Raw genomic sequence first — 20,216 nt, 5'->3', positions numbered from 1 at the left:
AAATGAGTCTAAAATCATATTGAAACTTGCAGTCTTGCTCATATAAATTTATGTCTGGGTGACTCCAGCAACATTCCTCATTGAAACAAGAAACAGTATTCTGTCTCCTTTACAGTGGTCTAGTCACATGTTCAGTTGGCACGTAGTCAGCCGGCCAATCGAGGGGCCTGTGGCTCAGCTGCCACGTGGAGGTGGGGCCACGGCAAATATGGGGGGGGGGGGGCTCCTGACCCTCAAGGTGTCAGGACAAATTACAGGGTGCCAAGTTCATTTCAGTCTCCAATCATCACCAGGAAATGATAAAGACACCAGCCAGAATTTATTTAAAAAACAATAATGCACCAGCCAGAACAACACACACACACAATAAACAACATGATGGAAAAAAGTCTATATAAATTATCCATAAATTTCTGTACAGTAAACAGGACATTGAAGTGCATTGTTTGAGCTGATTGGTCCATAAAGCCAGACTTCAGACCCAGACTTCATTTTTAATTATACAGACCAAACAGACCCTACTTCTTCAGAAGGGGGAGTATACTTGATAAGAAGGTGAACTCAGCCAAAAGAGAAGCAGAGCCGAACACAGTGTCGCATAAAAATGTGTGCAAAAATTTGTTCAAATTGTTCGTTCAGTGGGGGGAGGGGGGGGGCGCGGGGCACAAATTCATATTCTGTGGTTGTAAAGGAGGAGAAGCTTTGACAAATGGACGGCGATGATTTCAAAGTCGCTTTAGTTTCTTTAGTGCTGCAACAAAAGAAACGAAAAAGAGAAGATGGCGTATGTGTCTGCTCGTGGGGGAGATGGAATGCAGCCAGCGCAGCCACCCATGTGATATTTCAGACCAATTGCAGGAAATCAGTACGTTGGTGTTTTAACATCTCAGCTAGTTCGTCCAGCGGGGATGTGCATACTGCGGTGGCAGAAGTCAATGCGGAGTTTTGTTTTCTCCACAAACGTATCATTTTTCATTCAATTTGTACAAACCTGCCAAAGTTCTATTTCACAGAAAGTATACTCCGACCTTGACCTCCCCCGATCCAGACCCTTCTGCCGGTAGGGATGGGAAAGTGAGTTTTCATGAGCTACATAATGGGTGGACCTACAATGAGCTGCCAATTAATGACTGGTCTAAACCAATTAAATTATGTCCTCCTCAGCAAAAGACAACGATTGGCTCAAATCAGTGGGCGACAGCATAATGTGTTGCTCTTCACATTTTTGGATTCATGGAACCTCATTCTCCCGGTCTTTTGCTCTGCCTCCTTCCCTCCCCAGCTCATCCTCTCTCCACACAGTCCCCTCCGTGGGGGTTATAGAGGGGTTCCCTCTGATTCCGTGCCCTCTGTCAGCTCTGACAGGATGCAGACCTCGTGACACTTCTCCTCCGGCTGGGAGCTGTTCTGCATGGCCAAGAAGATGTAGGAGTGGGGGGGCTCGACCAAGTACTGTGAGGGGTAGGGCAGTCAGTCAGTCAGTTAATTCAAAAATAATCAACACTAATACCTAACATTCATCAAACAAACTTCATGAGATGTTTTTCTTATACAGACATACTCACATACAAACACACACACGCATAAAACCTAATAAATATCTAGTAACCATATTAACGTGTGTATGTGACAGAGCACGAGCATATGGACATGTGGACGTGCGCACATGCACACGCACACACACACAAACACACACATGCGCACACACAGACACACACACATACACACACGCACACACACCGCTATGATACAGACCTGCTTGAAGTGCTCGGGCAGCTTTGCTTTGGGAAACATGAACTTAATCCCTTTGTAGCCATACCAGCCAATGAGGAAGAGCAGTAAGACGGTCACCGCCATCACCAACAGACTGCACACCATGACTGTCACGATAAGCCATGGCTCTGCTCTCCCTGGAGAACAAACCAGCCAGACATGAAGAACAGTGTTATAAAACATTTACTACAACATGTGTAACATGAAGTGTCCCTGCAAGCTGAAGTGTGTCTGTTAGGTGACTGATAATCTGCTCCTTAGTGACTGGTACTTCTGTCATCAGGATTGGATAAATAGCTTTTTGACTAGTGCTGGATTTATTCTTTTTGCTTTAGAATGGTTTTTTTCAAGCGTGTTAAGCAAGAACCTCGTGGGAGTGTAGGTAGTACATGACACCATGTAAGCCAGTGTCAATCGACTAACTGTATTTTGTTAACTGACAGGGCTGCTAAGCACAAAGCCCTCCACCAGCAACATAATAAGCTTGTTACCTTCAGCACACCTGTTAACAGTTTGGACTCGTTAGTAGTAACATATCTTGGCCTCAGCTTCCCTACTGCGGCAGCCTCGTCTCACTCAGTACCTCCACCTTCTCCTACCTCCTCTCTTTCTGTCAAGGATTTGTTTCCTACTTTGAGAAGGTCAACGATGTCCGAGGCTACTTATTCCAAGCTTCCCCCAAGCCCCTCCCATATCCACCCTGACTGAACCTTTTTGACTCTTGCTTAATGTCTCTATCTCCTATTTCCCCAGAGGAAGTCCTGAAGTTAGTCTCCATGAGCCAACCCATCACCAGCCCTCTCGAGCTGATTCCTGCTTCCTCCAGACTATCGCTACAGGCCTGCTTCCTGTCCTCACTACCATCATCAACTTCTCTCTGACGCCTGGCTGTGTTCCGACTGGCCTCAAATTAGCAAGAGTTACTGCGCTTCTCAAGAACAAGAAGCCTTCCCTCAACTCAACATCATGTCAAAAACTACAGACCTATGCCACTTCTTCCATTTTTTAAAAGTCCCTGAACGTGCCGTTTCTAATCAACTTCCTGAACTTCCTTCTCCGAAGAATGTGCTGAACCCCAACGAGCCTGGCATCAAGGCTGTCCACACCACAGAGACCGTGCTCCTTCTGTCACCAAAGCCCTCCTTACCGCTTGAGCTGCCTCACTTTCTTCTGTCCTCATCTTCCTAGACCTGTCTCCTGCCTTGGACACTGTTAGCTACCAGCAGAAACAACAGCAGTGATAAGAAATAATGCTACTAATGCAAAGTGGTTTGAGCTAGTCTTAATATAAGAGGGCTAACCTACCATCAAGCATACTACCAAGCAATATACCATATATCAAGCACAGTAAATGAGGGGAAAAAACAAGCAAGACCAGGGAAAGAAAGATAAAGAGAAGGTAGATGAAGGTGGAGAAGGTGGGGAAAAGAGGAAGAAGAAGAGGTGGAAGAGGGAGGAGGCTCACCATCTGTGATGGTCTCACACATCACCCGACTAAAGTCGCTGGTCTTCTCATAACTGGGAATGTACACCTGGGCCTGCACACAGTACCTGGTCCTGGGCTTCAGTTCAGAAGACAGGACCAAGCTGTTCTGCTGCTCGCAGTTCAGCACAGTGGCCTGGAGGGGGGGTGAGGGAGACCACAAGAGGCACAATAAATAGCAAGCCCAGGATTACATTAGCTGCATTTCCTCAGCCACTCCACAGACAAGCCGATGTGCGACAGTGCTTCTGCTTTGCCTGGGTGGAGAAGGTCACACGTTCTCGTGCCTCAAACCTAGGCTTTTGGCTCCTCTAATCCTTTCATGGTTAAGAGTGGGTTTCTTACTTTACAGCTCGCAATCAAAATATGAAAGTTACCAGCCATCATTCAGTAGGAGTTTGACATTTACACCAAGAAGGGGTTGTACTGGAAGGATTTAGAGTGACCTCCCAGACCCAAGACTGTACAAACAACTGGACTTACATTTTCCATCTTGTTTTTTTCCCAATATCTGACATTGAAGCACACATGGTCATAGACAGTCCTCAGACCTCCTGGATTTCTTGTCACAGGGTCTTGGATGTCCACCTCCAAGTTACCCGCCTTGGATGACAACCTCACTGTGGGAGCTCCAATCAGGGCTGTCAACAGAACCACAGGAAGTCAGTTACAGAAAATTTTGAAATCTTGCTGACCAAATCCAGTGGGCGACACAAATAAAGTAAGTGCAGATGGTTGTGGTAATCCAAAATGTGGTAATTCCTCGATGTGTAAAGGCATTGTATCTTAACCTTTGTCTCTGGGTCAGATGTGGCTCAAGCCGTGTAATTGTCGGGGGTGTCCCTGGGTTTTACGAGTGTTACTTCTAAAGAGAAGATTATGAATCACTGGTATAACGGGGAAAACAGAAATATCCTTTTCAGAGAACTTCCTGAACATAATATAGGCCTATTAGAGTGATGCACTCCCAGTCGCTGAATGGCAACAGTAGTGTGGCAGGTCATTTTAAATCATTCTTACCACTGGGGACAGGTCTATGTGATGCACTAGAACAGAATGGCTGTGTGGGGAACTGCACCGATTAGCAGATCAATTATATATGTTTCAGTAAAACATCTGAGTCTCCCGCCCCATTCCTTCCACTTCATTTTACACAGTACATGTCATACCCATGACATGGGTGTGACACTGGCAGTAAGAATGCTCACTTACTGTCTTTGTCTGTGGCGAACTCCGAAGTGTTCACCCAGTGGGAGGTCTCTGTTTGAAACTCCGCCCTCACGTGGAATGTGTAGATTCCAAAATTGGACAGATGATCAGTGAAGTCACAGCTCCTCTCCGATTGGTTCTGACACACGATCCTCAGGCCACTGACAGGACTGCACACACAGAAAAACAAGTTTAGGAACAGCAGAGCGTGAACAACAATTAACAATGGTTAAAGGCTGTTTGATTGGCCTTCAGGTGTTCAGCTGAGGCCCACAGCTCCCAGGAGGCATTTCCCCAAACAGCTGTGAAACTCTCTCCTCTTTTGTAATTGACCTGTAATTACAACTTTTGTTTCTTCCATCATTACACCTGAATCAGCCACCTACGTCACAGGTACAGTACGGCAGTGCCCAGTTTCCTCAGTATAGTTTTACTGAACTGAGCATAAGCCAGTGGAACTGAGGGTCACCAAATTTGGAAACAGCAACGTTACTTTTACAGAGGCTGTACATATGAACTGATTAACAGTGTTTATTCAAATAAATATAAAACATAAGGTGCAATGTTATATGCTGGGGACCACAAAGTGTCTCACACCCAAATCAACACAGCCCTAGACTGTTGGAACAACAAATATCCGGGACTATGAAACAGCAGGAATCAAAACTACCATCAGCTGGGACTGCCTCGTGGTCTGTTCCATTCAAGCGAGTGGAGCGACCTTTGCCGATGGCTATCTGTTTGGAGAAACCAGAACCCAGAAGGAGCCATGTGGTGAACAGAAGGCCAGACCAAGGTCTGGTGACATAAACTGTGTCACAGCGCCCCCCACAGGGCACCTCTGTCGTCAGGCCTCCTCATTACAGGAACCTGATTGAAAGCCATAGGCAAACCCACATTCCGGACTGAATGAAATGCGCGTGTAAATAACTGGGGATGATATGATACATGTTGTGGACTGGGGATAGTATGTATTAAAATTCAGTAGACGTGAGATGTGGACGGGTGCGCTGAGCAGTTATGAGATGGCATAGAGAGGTTATGAACAGATTTACGTATGGAGGCGGAGCTCCTCAGGGTTCCATATCCCTTTTCTCCACTCATACTAACAAAAGTTCCACAGAAAACAAACATAAGTATCACTTTTCATGTTGTGCTGGGACTTCTTTCCTTAAAGGCATTGATTTTAGAGGTTTCATATGGCATAAGAAATAGTTCCAAACAAAAATAATATTAAGCTAAGTTTTTCTGAAAAATAATCTGGTTATATAGTACATACATACAACCTCTGCAGTTATAAAACCACTGCAGCAGCTGTTTTGGAGTTACACAAAGTGTATTTTCTTGTTGCAGACCATGAACCTGAATGCCATATACTTGCCATCGTAAAGCCAACAGGTCACCATAAACTTCTCAAAACTCCTAAAACATCCTTTACCACACACAAATGCTGTCAACATAATCTAAAATATACATAAACAAAAATATGAAATATGCCTAATATCTTATTTTGGCATTTTCCACAGGCTAATATTTACTGCAGCAATTCAGAATGAAGTGTTGTACTTCGTACCTTGCTTTATCAAGGCTGGGACCTCCTTTACAAACAGACAGTTCTAATTTAAAGCACCTTTGATTAGGAGCCTCGTTTCCCCTCACAACACCTAGACTGTAACTGCGCTCCAACTGAATACAAGAAGAAGCTTTTATGATCTTTTTAAGTGCTGCAAACATGTGTAACACCAAACTGATTTTAATCTTTACTGCTAGTGTGCTGTTATCCTAGACCTGTGCCCTTCACTGCAGCTCTTGTAAAAAATACTGTCTCACCAGGGCCTTGAAAATCACCTTGGACAAGTATACCATATCATAAATATAAATGAATAAATAATACATAAATAATAAATTACATTCTTAAGCTGTGAGGAAAAGTAAATCTAGAAATACTTAAAAAATATACAAGAAGTTTTGTCCACTAGATGGAGATTTTGTGTGATGTCCAGTTCCGTGTTCCAGTGTTCCAGTGTTCCAGTAACAATGCAGCGAGGACTTCTATTATACTTTTTATTCATCCACACTGTCTTCTGGATGAATGTGCTATGTGTGTGTGTGTGTGGGGTGTGTGTGTGTGGCAGAATGGCTGTTTTGTCACAGCTCTGGTATGAAACGTTGCTCTGTGGGTGGGCCCTTCCCAGCAGAGGGGAAGCTCACCTGGTTTCCTGGAATCCCAGTCTCTAGTATCTACTCAGCTAATGCTACTGTAGCCCAAAGCTACAAGAACCCCCCTGTTTGCCAGACGACCCGCATCACCAAGCTAGGGAACATCTACTGTTCACAGCTTCATACTCAACTCTGTTTGTGTCTTCCTGAACAGATTTTGTGAACAGGTAACTTTACATTTAAGGTATATTTCTTGAGACTGGGCTCTTACATATGCAGACCTGTATGGCTAATCATATTAGCAATTTCCATCCCTCCCTCTCTCAATTCAATTCAAATTGAGATTTATTGGCATGAGAAATAACTTTGTGTTATCAAAGCATAGTAAACAATTTTACAGACATTTAAAAAATTATTGAAAGTTGATAAAAATTCTATATACTCATGTATATACACATATCTAAACACACATGTGCAAACATTATACACACATACATACACAAAAACACACACATATATATATGTAGATACATATATTTACATATACACACACACACATATATATATATATTTATATATAAATACATTCACACTACATGGTCAAAAGTATGCGGACAGCACTTCTAATTAGTGGGTTCGGCTACTTCAGCCACACCCACAGCAAACAGGTACATAAAATCAAGCATACACCCACGCAATCTCTGTAGACAAACTTTGGCAGTAGAATGGACCGTACTGAAGAGCACAGTGACTTTCAACGTGGGACTGTCATAGGATGGCACCTTTCCAACAAGTCACAGGACCGATGAGTGCTGAAGCGTGTATCACGCAAAAATCATCTGTCCTCGGGTGTAACACTCACTACCAAGTTCCAGACTGCCTCTGGAAGCAACATCAGCACAAGAACCTATCCGCCGGGAGCTTCATGAAATGGGTTTCCATGGCCGAGCAGTTGTACGCAATTCTAAGATCAGCATGCCAAGCTTCGGCTGGAGTGGTGTACAGCACACCACCATTCCACTGGTGCAGTGGAAATGCATTCTCTGGAGTCATGCTTCACTATCTGGCAGTCTGACAGACGAATCTGGGTTTTGCGAATGCCAGGAGAACACTGCCTGCCTGAATGCATAGTGCCAACCGTAAAGTTTGCTGGAGGAGGAATAATGGCCTGGGCCTGTTTTTCATGGTTTGGGCTAGGCCTCTTAGTTCCATGAACGGAAATCTTCATGCTACACCTTACAATGTCATAGAGAATTGTGTGCTTCCAGCTTTGTGGCAACAGTTTGGGGATGGCCTTTTCCTGTTTCAGCATGACAATGCCTGCACAGAGCCCTGACCCTCAACTTCATCAAACACTTGTTGGGATGAATAGCCCAACATCAGTGCCCGACCTTACTAAAGCTCTTGAGACTGAATGGAAGCGAATCCCTGCAGCCATGTTACAAAATCTAGTGGAAAGCCTTCCCAGAAGAGTGGATGCTGTTATAGCAGCAAATGGGGGACCAACTTCATATTAATGCCCATAGTTTGGGTGAGATGTTCATCAAGCACATTTGGGTGTGATGTTTGGATGTCCACATACTTTTGGCCATGTAGTGAACAGTATATATATATATATATATATATATATATATATATATATATATATATATATATATATATGCGTATATGCATGTATGTACGCACATACATGCATATACGCATAAACATATACACACATAAGTACATACATACCACAACGCACATACAATAGAGTGTAATATACATAGGCATGCATATATACACACACATATTCTTATACATATACACGTATACATACAAATGCTCAAATACAATTGGGCATATACATAAATAAACACTTATAAATTTACCCTATAAGTGCAAGTGCAACTTAATAAATTATCATTATATCTCTCTCTTTCGACTCACCGGTACTCCGGCGTGAACCCCGCCGTGTAAGTGAGGTTGCCAGATGAGGGCTGGGGGGGATCCCACTCCAGGACTACATCCATATTGATGGAGGTCACCCTCACATTTTCGGGTTGGGGCACACTGGCCAGCACCACTGCGAGGTTAGGAGAGTCAGTTAAACAGTTACAATAACCAGCAATGCAGTGGCTATCATTAGCACGGGTATGCGACTGTAGTTATAGACCTACTGTCATTAGCACTGCTACCCACACCAGCACAGCAGAACCAGTGCGGCTTCATTACGAGCGCATGAACTCCAATGCACCTGTGACATGTCAACGGATGAAACCCTGACAAAGACTATTCCCTTAATGCGCTGATACTCGATGCGACTCGCAGCATGTACTGTATGTACACTGTAATAGTGCATGGATGGAAACACCAATATAGAAAGTACACTGCAAAAACCAGTGAAGTATTTTAGTCTTATATTGGCGCTTAAAATCTTATTTCTATTACTTTCTAGTTAAATAAGACAACAAGATTACCAATGAGGTCTGAATTTTATCCATTTCAAGATTTGCCAATGTGGGAAGAGACAGTTTCACCAGTCAAACAAAAAGTAACTTAAAACAAGCTAATATGTCCTTGGCAGAACAAAGGATTTTAAGTAGCCTATTGTGTTTATCAAGCAATTGCTACTTCACCTGTAAAATGACTGTAAATATTGTGTTAGGGGCTGGGTTGCATTTTACGATAATTTTCTCGACGAAAAAATGTCTTCAGTTGTGTATTCATTTCAGAGTTAGTTACAGCCTACATTGACTTACGTATTTTTTTTAACAGATACGTAACCTTGCCCAACTTGGGGACTTTCTACAGGCCTATATCTCTCTGAGGTAGGGGGGGCTGCTACGTCATTTGAACTATGCATGTGAGCACGCTCACGCACTCGGAGGGAGAGTGAGAGAGGGATATTGACTTGGTAAAAACAGCCTATACATTTTTCTTAAATAAAAAAGAGCAAATTGGGAAAATGGCAAACAATATCACCAGCCATTAAGGACAGCACATCTCCATTAAAGAGTGTCATAGCTCTATTACGAACGCTGAATTACCGGGTTCTAGACAAAAATATCACACAAAGCCACTTTGCTCTTAAAAAGGATTTTGTACTGCACACTAATGTATAAAACAAAACAGACCACGGTGAAAGATGAGGATTCAAGTTCCTAAAATTGAATGTTAGAAAATGGCGTGTTTTCCTCGTAAAACGACTTTATGCGACTATTTTTAATGGGAAACATTAAGCTCTAAATTACATGTAGCCTAAATTGTCATAAAAGCATATTAAAATACCAACCTGATATGGTACACAACGCTGTGAGAACACATATTATCCATGAAACCATAATCCTCTCGGTACAGTCCATGGTAGGCTACAGCAGAGGTTTCGTGACAATAATTGTCTTATTTCCTTGTAGGACGAGGAGTTCGAATGAAAACTGGACATCTTCGTGTGGGCGGGTTTAACGGAAAACGAAACTCCAATCCGTCATTGTGAAAAATACTTTCTATTTCGCCTAAGAAGTTCCGGTGGCTAGAAAAATGTATCCGAATTAGAGAGTTCCGGTTAGCAACACGATTGTAGTAAAGTAAGTTTCACTACACGAAAGAAAATACATCTCGTTACTTTAGAGAATCTTTCGGGAAAGTTTACAGCCACGCCTCCACGGACCTGCAATACCTGTGTGGTGGAATAAGATATCTAAAATGATTTAAAACCACGTTTTTTAAAGAAAGACACAACCCTAGGACTGTAAATAAAAAAAATGTATTTTCAGTTTTTCATTGTACTACACACTGTTTTAACAACCGAAGTCAAATCGGCTGTTACAACAAATATCAAATATTGTATTTACAGCGCTGCTGTATAGCATACTGAAAAAAAACAATGCGGCAGTTTAAGATTTTTTAAATGGAAAAAAAACGTGCATAGCTGACCAAGAGAATGTCTTATTTGAAAAGGAAAGTGAAAAGCACACAAAGGGAAAGGGAAAATCACAACAGCAACAGCAGCAGCAGCAACAACAACAAAATAACAGGTGAGTCACTTCTCCAATTGAGAGCACTGTGGATCCAACAGGCCATCATTGCAGGGCTCTGAGCTGGCCTCCCAGACCATATGTCCATAACCTTCCTTTTCATCATTATCATCATCATCCTCCTCCTCCTCTTCCTCCTGATCTGCATTGGGGCCCAGTTTGGCCCAGGCAGAGGGGCAGTTTTTGGGCTCTAGCGGGAGGATGGTGACCAGGGAGAAGTGCTCTGGGGCAGCCGTTCGAGGGTTCTGTACTAAGGACGGTATGGACAGCTTCAGGAAGAGACATGAGACAGACGTTACACAGTGCCTTTGTCAGACCACACAGAGCATTGTGTTCAGCTGTGGGCAACACATTATAAGAAAGACAAAGAAGCTCCACACACCAGAACTGAGAATCTCAGCTGGATGTCTAACACCCTATAAGTTCACTGGGTTAAAGTGCTATGTTCAGCCAAGTGTACATAATTACCAGTATCTGAGGCAGAGTTTTTGGGAGAGAGAGTGCACTCCTGCTGGAGAGGAAGAAGCCACAGAACAGCACCCCCAGGAGGCAGGCCACACACAATGCAATCAGCAGGATAGTGGCTGCAGAGGGCATCAGGAGACAGCAGCTTTAAAAACTGAACCAGGCTTAGTTTTAGCTTGTAAAATCATTTCATTTCACAGCCTAGGGCTGGAACGCACAGACTGGTGATCAGTTCCAGCTTGTTAACACTTCTGATTATTCCTTAGTCTCTGGAAACACTGGTCATGGATGAGCCCTATGGGGATTTTGTGAGGGAAGTAAAAAAGAGACAAAGGAATACTCAGAAGTACTAAAAAGTAGTGCCGGGGGGGGCTCCAGCAAAACGAACAGCCAGAACAATCATACTGCATTCCAAAAGAATCCTTATCCGGGTAACTTGTTTTCCTGTTCATTATATGTCCAAAATGTGATCCAGCTGTCCGCATTTTTCAGGTTAATCTCCGAGTTTAACCAGGCCAAGGATCACTTTTTATTATGGAGTCATTTTTTATATATTATTTTCTCTATCTCTTCTGAAAGGAAATTATGTGTCCTCTGTAATTTCTCAAAAATGAAGCTAATTATAACTAATTATAACTGCTGTTCTGCTCTGTACCCTGTCAGAGAAAAAAAAGTACAAAATACCTCTCAAACAAATGTATCTGTAAACTATAGGCAGATGATAGAGATTGCTTGGCAGGTGGCACAGAGCTACAGTGTAAACCATCACAAATCAGCATATATGCAACTACATGCAAATACATATTTTCAGTGTTAATGTAACTCCATGAGGGTTTATATGAATCTAGTAGTGATCAAATGTACTACTGTAATATCAGAGTAAAATACTCTCTGCCAGTTTATTTTGGACTGAAAAATGTACTTTGCTCTGATGAAAAAGAGCGGAACGCACAAAGCCTTACAGTGCTGTGCTTTGCTGTTCTGTACCTGTGTCGATGGGTGGGGGGCTGGTGTAGGCACACTGTGGCTCAGACGGCTCGGCACGGGTGTTGAAGTTCACCGTCACGACGGCGGTGACGCAGTACTCCACGCCTGGCTCCAGGTGCTCCACCAGAAACTCCTCCGAGAAAACCCTCAGGCTGAACTGCGGAGGAGACAGCCCAGAGAGACCGCAGAGAGTACCAGTGTCAGAACCAGAACAAGAACCAGAACCAGAACCACAACTGGAACCAGAACAAGAACTAGAACCAGAACCAGAACCAGAACCACAACTGGAACCAGAACAATAACTAGAACCAGAACAAGAACCAGAACCACAACTGGAACCAGAACAAGAACTAGAACCAGAACCAGAACCAGAACCACAACTGGAACCAGAACAAGAACTAGAACCAGAACTGGAAACCAGGACCAGAAATAGAACCAGCAACAGCACCAGAATGAGAACTAGAACTGGAAGAGAACTATAACCAGTGCCAAAACAAGAGCTAGGACCAGAATTAGCAGTGACCACCCAGTGACCCTTTTACAGTGACACCTCTATACACTCACTGTACAGTACAGTGTGCAATAATAAAAATTTAAAATGAATTACCAGAATGCATGAATCTCAAATAAATGCTTAGGACATTAATTAAGACATTTTGCCCATTCCCCGCAATTGCCTTATCTGACATTTGTCACTCAAAGCCCAACTCTATACAGTGCTGAGAGATACGATCTGGAGTCAACAATACTTTCAACTGTTAAGTATGTTGCGACTCTGAACATTCTTGACAAACTGCCTCTCATTGCTTGTTCATTTGTCTGACTGTATGTTAGATCTTGGGAAGTACTGTATTTTTGCATTTGTAACAACTGCAAATCTCTAGACTCTTAATCTGACATTTGTCAAACTCCAAAAGACCAACTCTATGAAGTGCTGAAGAGATTACTGATCTCTGGGCAGTTTCAACCAATGAGCTTTTCAACTCTGTTAAGTGTTGTTGCTGACCTCTTGAACCACTTCTCTGACAAAACTGCCCTTCTCATTGCTTGTTTCATTGTACGGTCTGATCTTGGTAGTGCTGGGAAGTACTAGATCTTGGGAAGTACTGTATTTTTGCATTTTGTAACAACTGACTCAACAGTGCTGCTATGAAGCTTAAAAGCTTTGCTAATTTTTTTTAACTTCTCCTGATGTTTGCCTCTTAGCAACTTCATCTGGACGGAGTGTAGCACAGTGGGTAAGGAACTGGGCTTGTAACCGAAAGGTCTTAGGTTCGAATCCCGGGTAAGGACACTGCCGTTGTACCCTTGAGCAAGGTACTTAACCTGCATTGCTTCAGTATATATCCAGCTGTATAAATGGATACAATGTTAAATGCTATGTAAAAAAAAAAAAAAAAAAAAGTTGTGTAAGTCGCTCTGGATAAGAGCGTCTGCTAAATGCCTGTAATGTAATGTAATGTAATCTGGAAGTTCCACCGGCAGTTACTTGGTTCTCCATGGCAACAAGACTTAGCCGATCTGCTGTGAAACCTCAAAATGTCAGTGATTATTGAAATCACAGTCTTTATGGTATCACATACCCAGTGCAATCTTTAATATGATAGTTGGATTTAAATTTATGTTAAGATGTGACTTTGTTTTGTCATGATTCCTCAGTGTAATACTTGTAATGACATAATGTAATACTTAGGGCTGTTGCCATAAATAGAAAATCTTTGTAAGGCTAATTGCTTTGAAAAAGGCATTGTTTTGTGAAGGACCTGTAGGAAACTGATGGGCCTCTTTTGTCCTATGACTAAAACAATTAACATAGAGTGGAAGTTACATGTAAAGGCTGTAAAATGATATACAAGACCATTCCTATATCATTACTGAAATTGATTCAAAGTATTTTGCAGTCCCCTCCCTGTAAATATATTCCATTATTACCCTGATAAAAAACATAAACAGGCTAGTAGGCAATGAGCTTTAGCATATTCTTTTTGGACACTTCTACTCGTCTACATCTGTTGGTGATATTAAAGCTCTACTTTTTATTTGTCATGTCCCATTTCCCCCAAAGTCAAGGAAATGCATAACAAAATTATTGTTGGTTTTTTTTTAAACAAAATTTTGTTTGAGTTATATTGATGTCACTGCTTCTGTGAAAGGCTGCAGTGATTTGCCTTGCTCCTTTCAGTTTTTCACTTTTTTGTGTTGTACATTTGCATTGCTCTATAAAAAATAAGTTACCGATCATGCAATTGAATACATGTGGATTCGAAATCAACACAGGTGGAACTTTTTAGCGTATTTAATGTTATCTCTCAAGATACACACCTCGCCCAATACAAGTTGTTAATACAAAGGTATGAACACTCACTGTTAATTTCACTTACACAGTCATTTTCTGGTTGTTATATAAATAATGGGGTTGAAAACTTTCTGAAGCCACTGTAAGCACAAATGTGACTAAATAGAGCTTCACAGAAGACTGAACAGCTGCAAGAATACTGCTCATCAGCTGGGTGTACAGTAACTATGCTTAAATTCACCGTGCCCGGAAAAAAAAAAAAACCTCCAACGGTGGTTTCCTGAAATATGTGTCACAGCTACATTTGGAAATAAGAAAAGCAGGCCTCACTGCAGTTTACTTTCAGTTTGTATGCAGCACTGGGATGTTAGAGTAATGAGTAATGAAAGCGCGTAAAGAGAGCAGTGACAGAGAACGCGTGGGCTGACTAAATCCTCCCATTTCACGGCAAGCTTCAAAACAATTCTCCTCAGAGCGAGAGAACTTCCTTTAAGGCATGCGCTGCTTATCTTCATCTCGGGGAAGTACCGGCCTACAGGTGCGCGAACTGTTCCGTCACTGACAGCAGTAAGGAGAAAACCTCATTGTTTTATAAGAATCGCGTGACATGCTTGACGCATGACTATACACAACAGGGTTTTAAATCTATTTTCGAACCGCCTTTTTTCCGGAGCATTTCAGCCACAGCGTGACTTATACAGTAGGTGCTTTTCCTGGGACAGCTTTTCTCAGAAATAAGCGGTGTGTTTTAGAGAGGGGGAGGGGTGGACACCTACAGCTCTTTGTCATGGTTACGCTTTGTAACAGCTCTGTTATTATTGTTCTCACTTTTGATTTCTTCCCACAGTCGGTGTTATGGTGGTTTTATTTTGGTTTTATACACGCACATGCGTGCACACACACACACACACACACACACAAACACACACGCACGCACATACACACAAACACACACACACACACACACACACACACACAAACACACAGGTGGGTGATTGCCACAATATATCAGCATTTGATTGAGGGGTTCAACAGAAGGGTGTAACCCATCTGGGAATGAAACCAGCAGCCTTTGATGCGATAAGGGCAACTCGGTACCCTAGTGAACACAAAAGTACAGCTTATACATAATGCTATACAGTGCTCTCCGAAATTTTGGAAACGGCAGTGAGAAATTTGTTTTCTTTTTTTATACACATAAGGCATAAAGATTTGAGATAAAAAGTTGAATGCAAGACAAAATACACACATTTTTTTCATGGTATTTACATCTGTTTGAGTTTTATCATTTGACAGAAACAGCTAGAGTTTTTACAGGAAAATGGTGAAACCTAAACACATGTAAATACCATGAAATAAAAGCTGTATATAGCAAAATAAGTATATAGTACTTAGCAAAAATTAAAATTTTTCACTCTACTGTACCCTTACTTTTGGAGGTCAATTTATGCATAGTTAGTATAGGCATATATATATAAGGTGTTTCCAGCCGTGGTCCTAGGTAGCTGTAGGGTTGCTGCTGGCTTTTGTTTTCCACTTAAAATCAATAACTTAATTAGACCCAAGAAGCCAGGTAAGGCAAGTCAACTATGCAAACAAAAACTTCCAGACTGATTGACTCATCTGGTGTATAAACAGAGACAAACAGCCTGTGACTCTAAAGGAACAGGGCACAGTTTTCTGTGGTCTCTCAGCACCTGATGATAATCACCAGTGGGGTTATGAACGGTACACGAGTGGACTTTCTCCATTACAATCAGACTGTCCCTGGATTTTCAACCCTCTCACCTGGGTGTGGTCCCCACTCCTGCGCACCCAGCAAGTGAACTCGGAGAGCAGGTGGCGAGACAGAAGGTGCTGCGGTCCCCTGCCTGTGGGGGGTGCGATCTGCAGGCGCAGGCAGCTCCCGCAACCTGAAACCGACACCTGGGGCGGTCCCAGGACAGCTATCACATGGGAGAGGTCAGAGGTCAGAGGTCAAATAAAATAAAAAATATTTTCCCCCAAAAACTTCTGAGAACATCACCCCATAGTTGCTCTTGATGTGCGGATGAAGAAGTGAGTCTGGAATAAAATATGGAATGATGAAATGGTGAAAGAAGGAGGGGAAGAAGCTCTGTTTTATTTTCTTCATTATTTCTATATATCAAGGATTCCCACTCATTTACGGGTTTAGTTGGTTTTTTATGCATTCCGGCTTTTGGAAACTACTTCCACAATTTGTCCCTAATGGGCAACATACATTTTGGAGTTTTGATATTATTTCAGTTTCATTTCATGTTTCTGGAAATGAAGAGGGAAACAAAGAGAGGAGTAAAGGGAAATAGGAGGAAGTGAGTAAAGAGGCGGAGCATCTCACTGTCCAGTATGGGGTTGAAATGGGCGGAGAGGGTCCAGTTGGATCTCCGAGCCGAGCCGAAGGCCTGCACACGGGCCAAGTAGAAGCTGGTGGAGTCCACGAAGGAGTCCGTCACATCACATGACAAGGTCTCTGCGTCCACTTTCAAACACCAGGGGACAGGCTTCCATGACACTTCACTGGGGGGGTATTTTCCACATACAATTTATGAAACAATTAATAAATAAGGTGCATTATACAGCTATTATTTATGATACTGTCGCTCGTGGGAGACACACTGACACTATCCCTGGACAAAACCACATCAGTTTTTGATGCATTGTAGTAACAATAATAGTTTTCTCCCTCTAATCAATGATCAAAGGGTCAAACAGCCAGGGGTACATTTATGGCAGACCAGCTAGCCTGTACCGTATATTCCGGGCCTGCAGGAGATCATGTGACCAACGTTACCTCAGGTGCAAGAAGTGCACTCTGAAGTGCGCTGTGCCGGGCGTCCCTGGTGCTGGGAGCCAGTGCAGAATGTGCTCGAGGTTGAAGGATACAATGGTGACATTGAGAGGTGCCAGGAGGGTGCACTGCACTGCAGGACAGAGATGAAGACACAGACAAACATTAATGGAAAAACTAACAACACAGATTAGCAATAACACAATAGCACTGGAAATATTATTATTGCATACTAAGGGACTTCAGCATGCTATAAAGGGGCTTTTTGTACTTTGTTTAGTCAATGTGATTACGCTTTGCAGTATGCACTCATGTAATTAAAGTACAAATTTTAAAATAAGCAAAAGAGTGATAGAGTAGAGAGAGAGCTTTTTTGTACCAAATTGAAAGTTATACAAGCATATCAAAATATTGGTTCATTGGTTGCTTCTTTTGGCATGTTGTGTTTTGGGTTAGGTTGCCTTGTTATATCTGATCAACTATTAATGATTAATGAGCAACTCCACAAAATTATTGCTAGGATTGCATCGTTTTTTTCCAAGAGCTTTGATTTAATGTCATCCCAAACCCCAAAAGTAAAGAAATTCCGCCTCAGACCCAAGGATTTTTTTTTGCACTCTCAATTTCTCTGAATGCGCTGATGCTCTGAAGAAGGTCATTTTGAGCGAAAGCTCAGCTAATTAAACCAGATTTGCAATATACTCAGTGTGCCAAGTTCTTCCTTTATTAATCTATTTTTGTTCTTGTAGCACCTGAGCCATAATTGGGCTGAATGTGCGGACGTCTTTTCACTATTTGCACTCTCAATTTCGGCATGTGAAAAAATTCAAGCAGCACACAGCATCCAACCCATGCAATGCTACCCTAAACCAGATTCCAATGAACAATAGAACTGGACGCACTGCCAGAATCTCCCTTCCCCTGTTCTGAGGAATATCAACCAATGACGCTCTGATCAGGTTCACATCCGATGCACTGGTTACGCACGGATCTCCCTAACCCACCGCAGGACTTACCCACAGGTAGGAGCAGCAGGAGGAGCACGGTGAGGTGAGGAGGCGCCATGACCCCGCGGGCGCAGGTGCACAGGTAAAGAGCGGAGTGCAGGATGAAGCCTGAGCACCGTCGCCCTGCGCTGAGCTGTGCTGGCTGAGGCCACTGCTTTAAGGGGGGTGGGGGTAAGTTTCATTTCTCTCTAAGCCCCTCCCTGTTCTGCTGCACCGAGAGAGAGAGAGAGCGCACACCGGCCTGCAACATGAGCATGCACCACCTCACAACATGCAGGACTTCAACTTCATATCCATAATTCAACTCTACTCACCTTTCCAACATGTTCAGGACTGGGAAAGGACTGGGAACACCTGGCAAGCATGTGAGATTCGTAAGAGGGTTTGTGAACGATCAGGACAAGCTAACTGCTCCACTTTTTTCCACTGAGTTTCCCAATTTTAAATTTATCTTTGTCTTGTAAGGAAAATGTAGGCTACTGGATGTTTGCTGTGATTTTAATTGTTTCACAGACAGATTCTTCAAGCGTGAGGTGCATGTATTATATCTGGTTTTCCCCAGAAAACTAACCTGTTAATGTGTAAGATCACAAATATGCGATTAGAATGTTCTTAACTGAGCATTCTAATGCTGATGTAACAATCACTACTGGTAATCGAAAGCAATGGAGTTCTAAAACAGACTTGGAATTCTGGAATAAAAAAACAAAGAAACCTACTCTTCAAAGGGGTAATACTAATGTGTGTGTCTCAAATATGACTGAAGCTTCACTTGAGGAGAAACGAAGGAAAAAACATTTTTGAGAGGAAAAACAACTGCTATCATAAACAGCTGTCCAGAAGTGGTTTGCAAAAACTCCAATTCAGTGTTCAATGTTATGAAACAATTTTAGAAAGTGAAACACAAGTACAAGTGGTCATAGCTCAAAGCTTTTGTTTTATTTGTATAAAAATAATAATGCTTTTTAAAAAAACTCATTTCATGGTCAGACAATGTTGGAATGTGGAAGTGGTTATGCAGAGAATCAGAGAATCAGAACAAACACAAAACACAAACAAGCCCTGGCTTGCTGCAGTTTTGACTACAATCAAGCGTACATTTTGAAACAAAAATACCACAAATTGAATAGGACACTGTGTTACATGAATGACAAATAGAGAGCAAGTCTAAATTTTCCAATACATTTCAGTTTAAAGGTTCATAAGTAACGTTCAACAGAAGAATACGATGAAATTTTATGGAATAAACACTGTTTTAATACTGACCTGTTGCAACACCTGAGACAAACAAGTCTTGATACACTGTAACATTCTTACACAATATGCTTGATACGCTTCACAATAGCTTTGCTCAACATGAGGTGTGCTTAGCACTAATAAAATACATGGACAGTGAGCACCCAATTGTTTTGTTTTTTTTACCTAACATTAAGCCTTAGGAACGATGACCCCAGGGCCCAATTTTTCCAAAACATATCTGACAGGATGACAAGAATAAAAATATTACAATAATGCAACAATAAATCTGAAAAACTGGCTTTTTCAAAACCAAAGAATGAGATTCTGATCCCTCAGGGTGGAAGTTGAATTTGGTGATCCAGCTTAAATAATCAAACTGAAATATTTGTGCATTTTTCAAAGCTCAAAGGAAAAATCAGGAATGTTTTGATGTCAAAAATCAGTATAATGCTGACCCCGTCAAAAGGGGTTGATTCAGGGCAGATTTAGAGAAATTCTGGCCCTTATTCTTAAAGAAACTGTGTTGTACCTTATGATAATTTGGCTTAATGTAATCTCATTCTACCAACCATTTTTCAAGCAAAAGCTGTAACTCAAGTAACGGTTCAACACAATTTGATTATCCTCAGAAAAGGTTCTAGTCGAACCTTTATTTTCAACAAGTTGTTTGAAAAAAACTGAGCACAGAAACGGTGAATATTGTTTGGATTAAAGTTCCCCATTCAAGGAGACAATGATTTTTGTCTTTAAAGTGTTCTGTACTGTACACATG

The 20,216-nt window shown here is 42.1% G+C and overlaps 2 protein-coding genes across 2 annotated transcripts in view; both read right to left on the bottom strand.

Annotated features, from left to right (window-relative positions):
* Positions 1-297: 297 nt before the first annotated feature.
* Positions 298-10,073, bottom strand: LOC135250924 (interleukin-10 receptor subunit beta-like). The gene is made up of 7 exons (XM_064327761.1): positions 9,900-10,073; positions 8,555-8,690; positions 4,469-4,635; positions 3,740-3,897; positions 3,239-3,392; positions 1,756-1,910; positions 298-1,452 (listed from the first exon to the last, which is right to left on the bottom strand). The coding sequence occupies exons 1-7, from the start codon at positions 9,967-9,969 to the stop codon at positions 1,318-1,320; spliced, it is 975 nt and encodes a 324-aa protein (XP_064183831.1). The 5' UTR covers positions 9,970-10,073; the 3' UTR covers positions 298-1,317.
* Positions 10,074-10,354: 281 nt separating this feature from the next.
* Positions 10,355-20,216, bottom strand: part of LOC135251937 (uncharacterized) — a 37,625-nt gene continuing 27,763 nt past the window's right edge. Inside the window, exons 17-23 of the mRNA XM_064329820.1 lie at positions 18,215-18,356; positions 17,202-17,331; positions 16,749-16,927; positions 16,178-16,335; positions 12,094-12,250; positions 11,110-11,225; positions 10,355-10,910 (exon numbers count right to left, since the gene is read on the bottom strand). Coding sequence (XP_064185890.1) covers positions 10,647-10,910; positions 11,110-11,225; positions 12,094-12,250; positions 16,178-16,335; positions 16,749-16,927; positions 17,202-17,331; positions 18,215-18,356 — 1,146 coding nt within the window. The 3' untranslated portion in view covers positions 10,355-10,646. The remainder of the gene's footprint in view (positions 10,911-11,109; positions 11,226-12,093; positions 12,251-16,177; positions 16,336-16,748; positions 16,928-17,201; positions 17,332-18,214; positions 18,357-20,216) is intronic.

Source organism: Anguilla rostrata, chromosome 3 (genome assembly GCF_018555375.3).
Source record: "Anguilla rostrata isolate EN2019 chromosome 3, ASM1855537v3, whole genome shotgun sequence".
Taxonomy (NCBI): Eukaryota; Metazoa; Chordata; class Actinopteri; order Anguilliformes; family Anguillidae; genus Anguilla; species Anguilla rostrata.
The sequence above is the reverse complement of the archived record's forward strand: the minus strand, read 5'-3'. Positions and strand labels throughout refer to the sequence as shown.

Bases quoted from the DNA above. Each gene is read 5' to 3' on its own strand.
- LOC135250924 (XM_064327761.1), bottom strand. From the start codon at position 9,969: ATGGACTGTACCGAGAGGATTATGGTTTCATGGATAATATGTGTTCTC. The intron at 4,636-8,554 runs GTGAGTCGAAAG...CTGTGTGTGCAG, and splicing joins GGGTTCACGCCGGAGTACCG to TCCTGTCAGTGGCCTGAGGA. The intron at 1,453-1,755 runs GTCTGTATCATA...TACCCCTCACAG, and splicing joins TGCCCGAGCACTTCAAGCAG to TACTTGGTCGAGCCCCCCCA.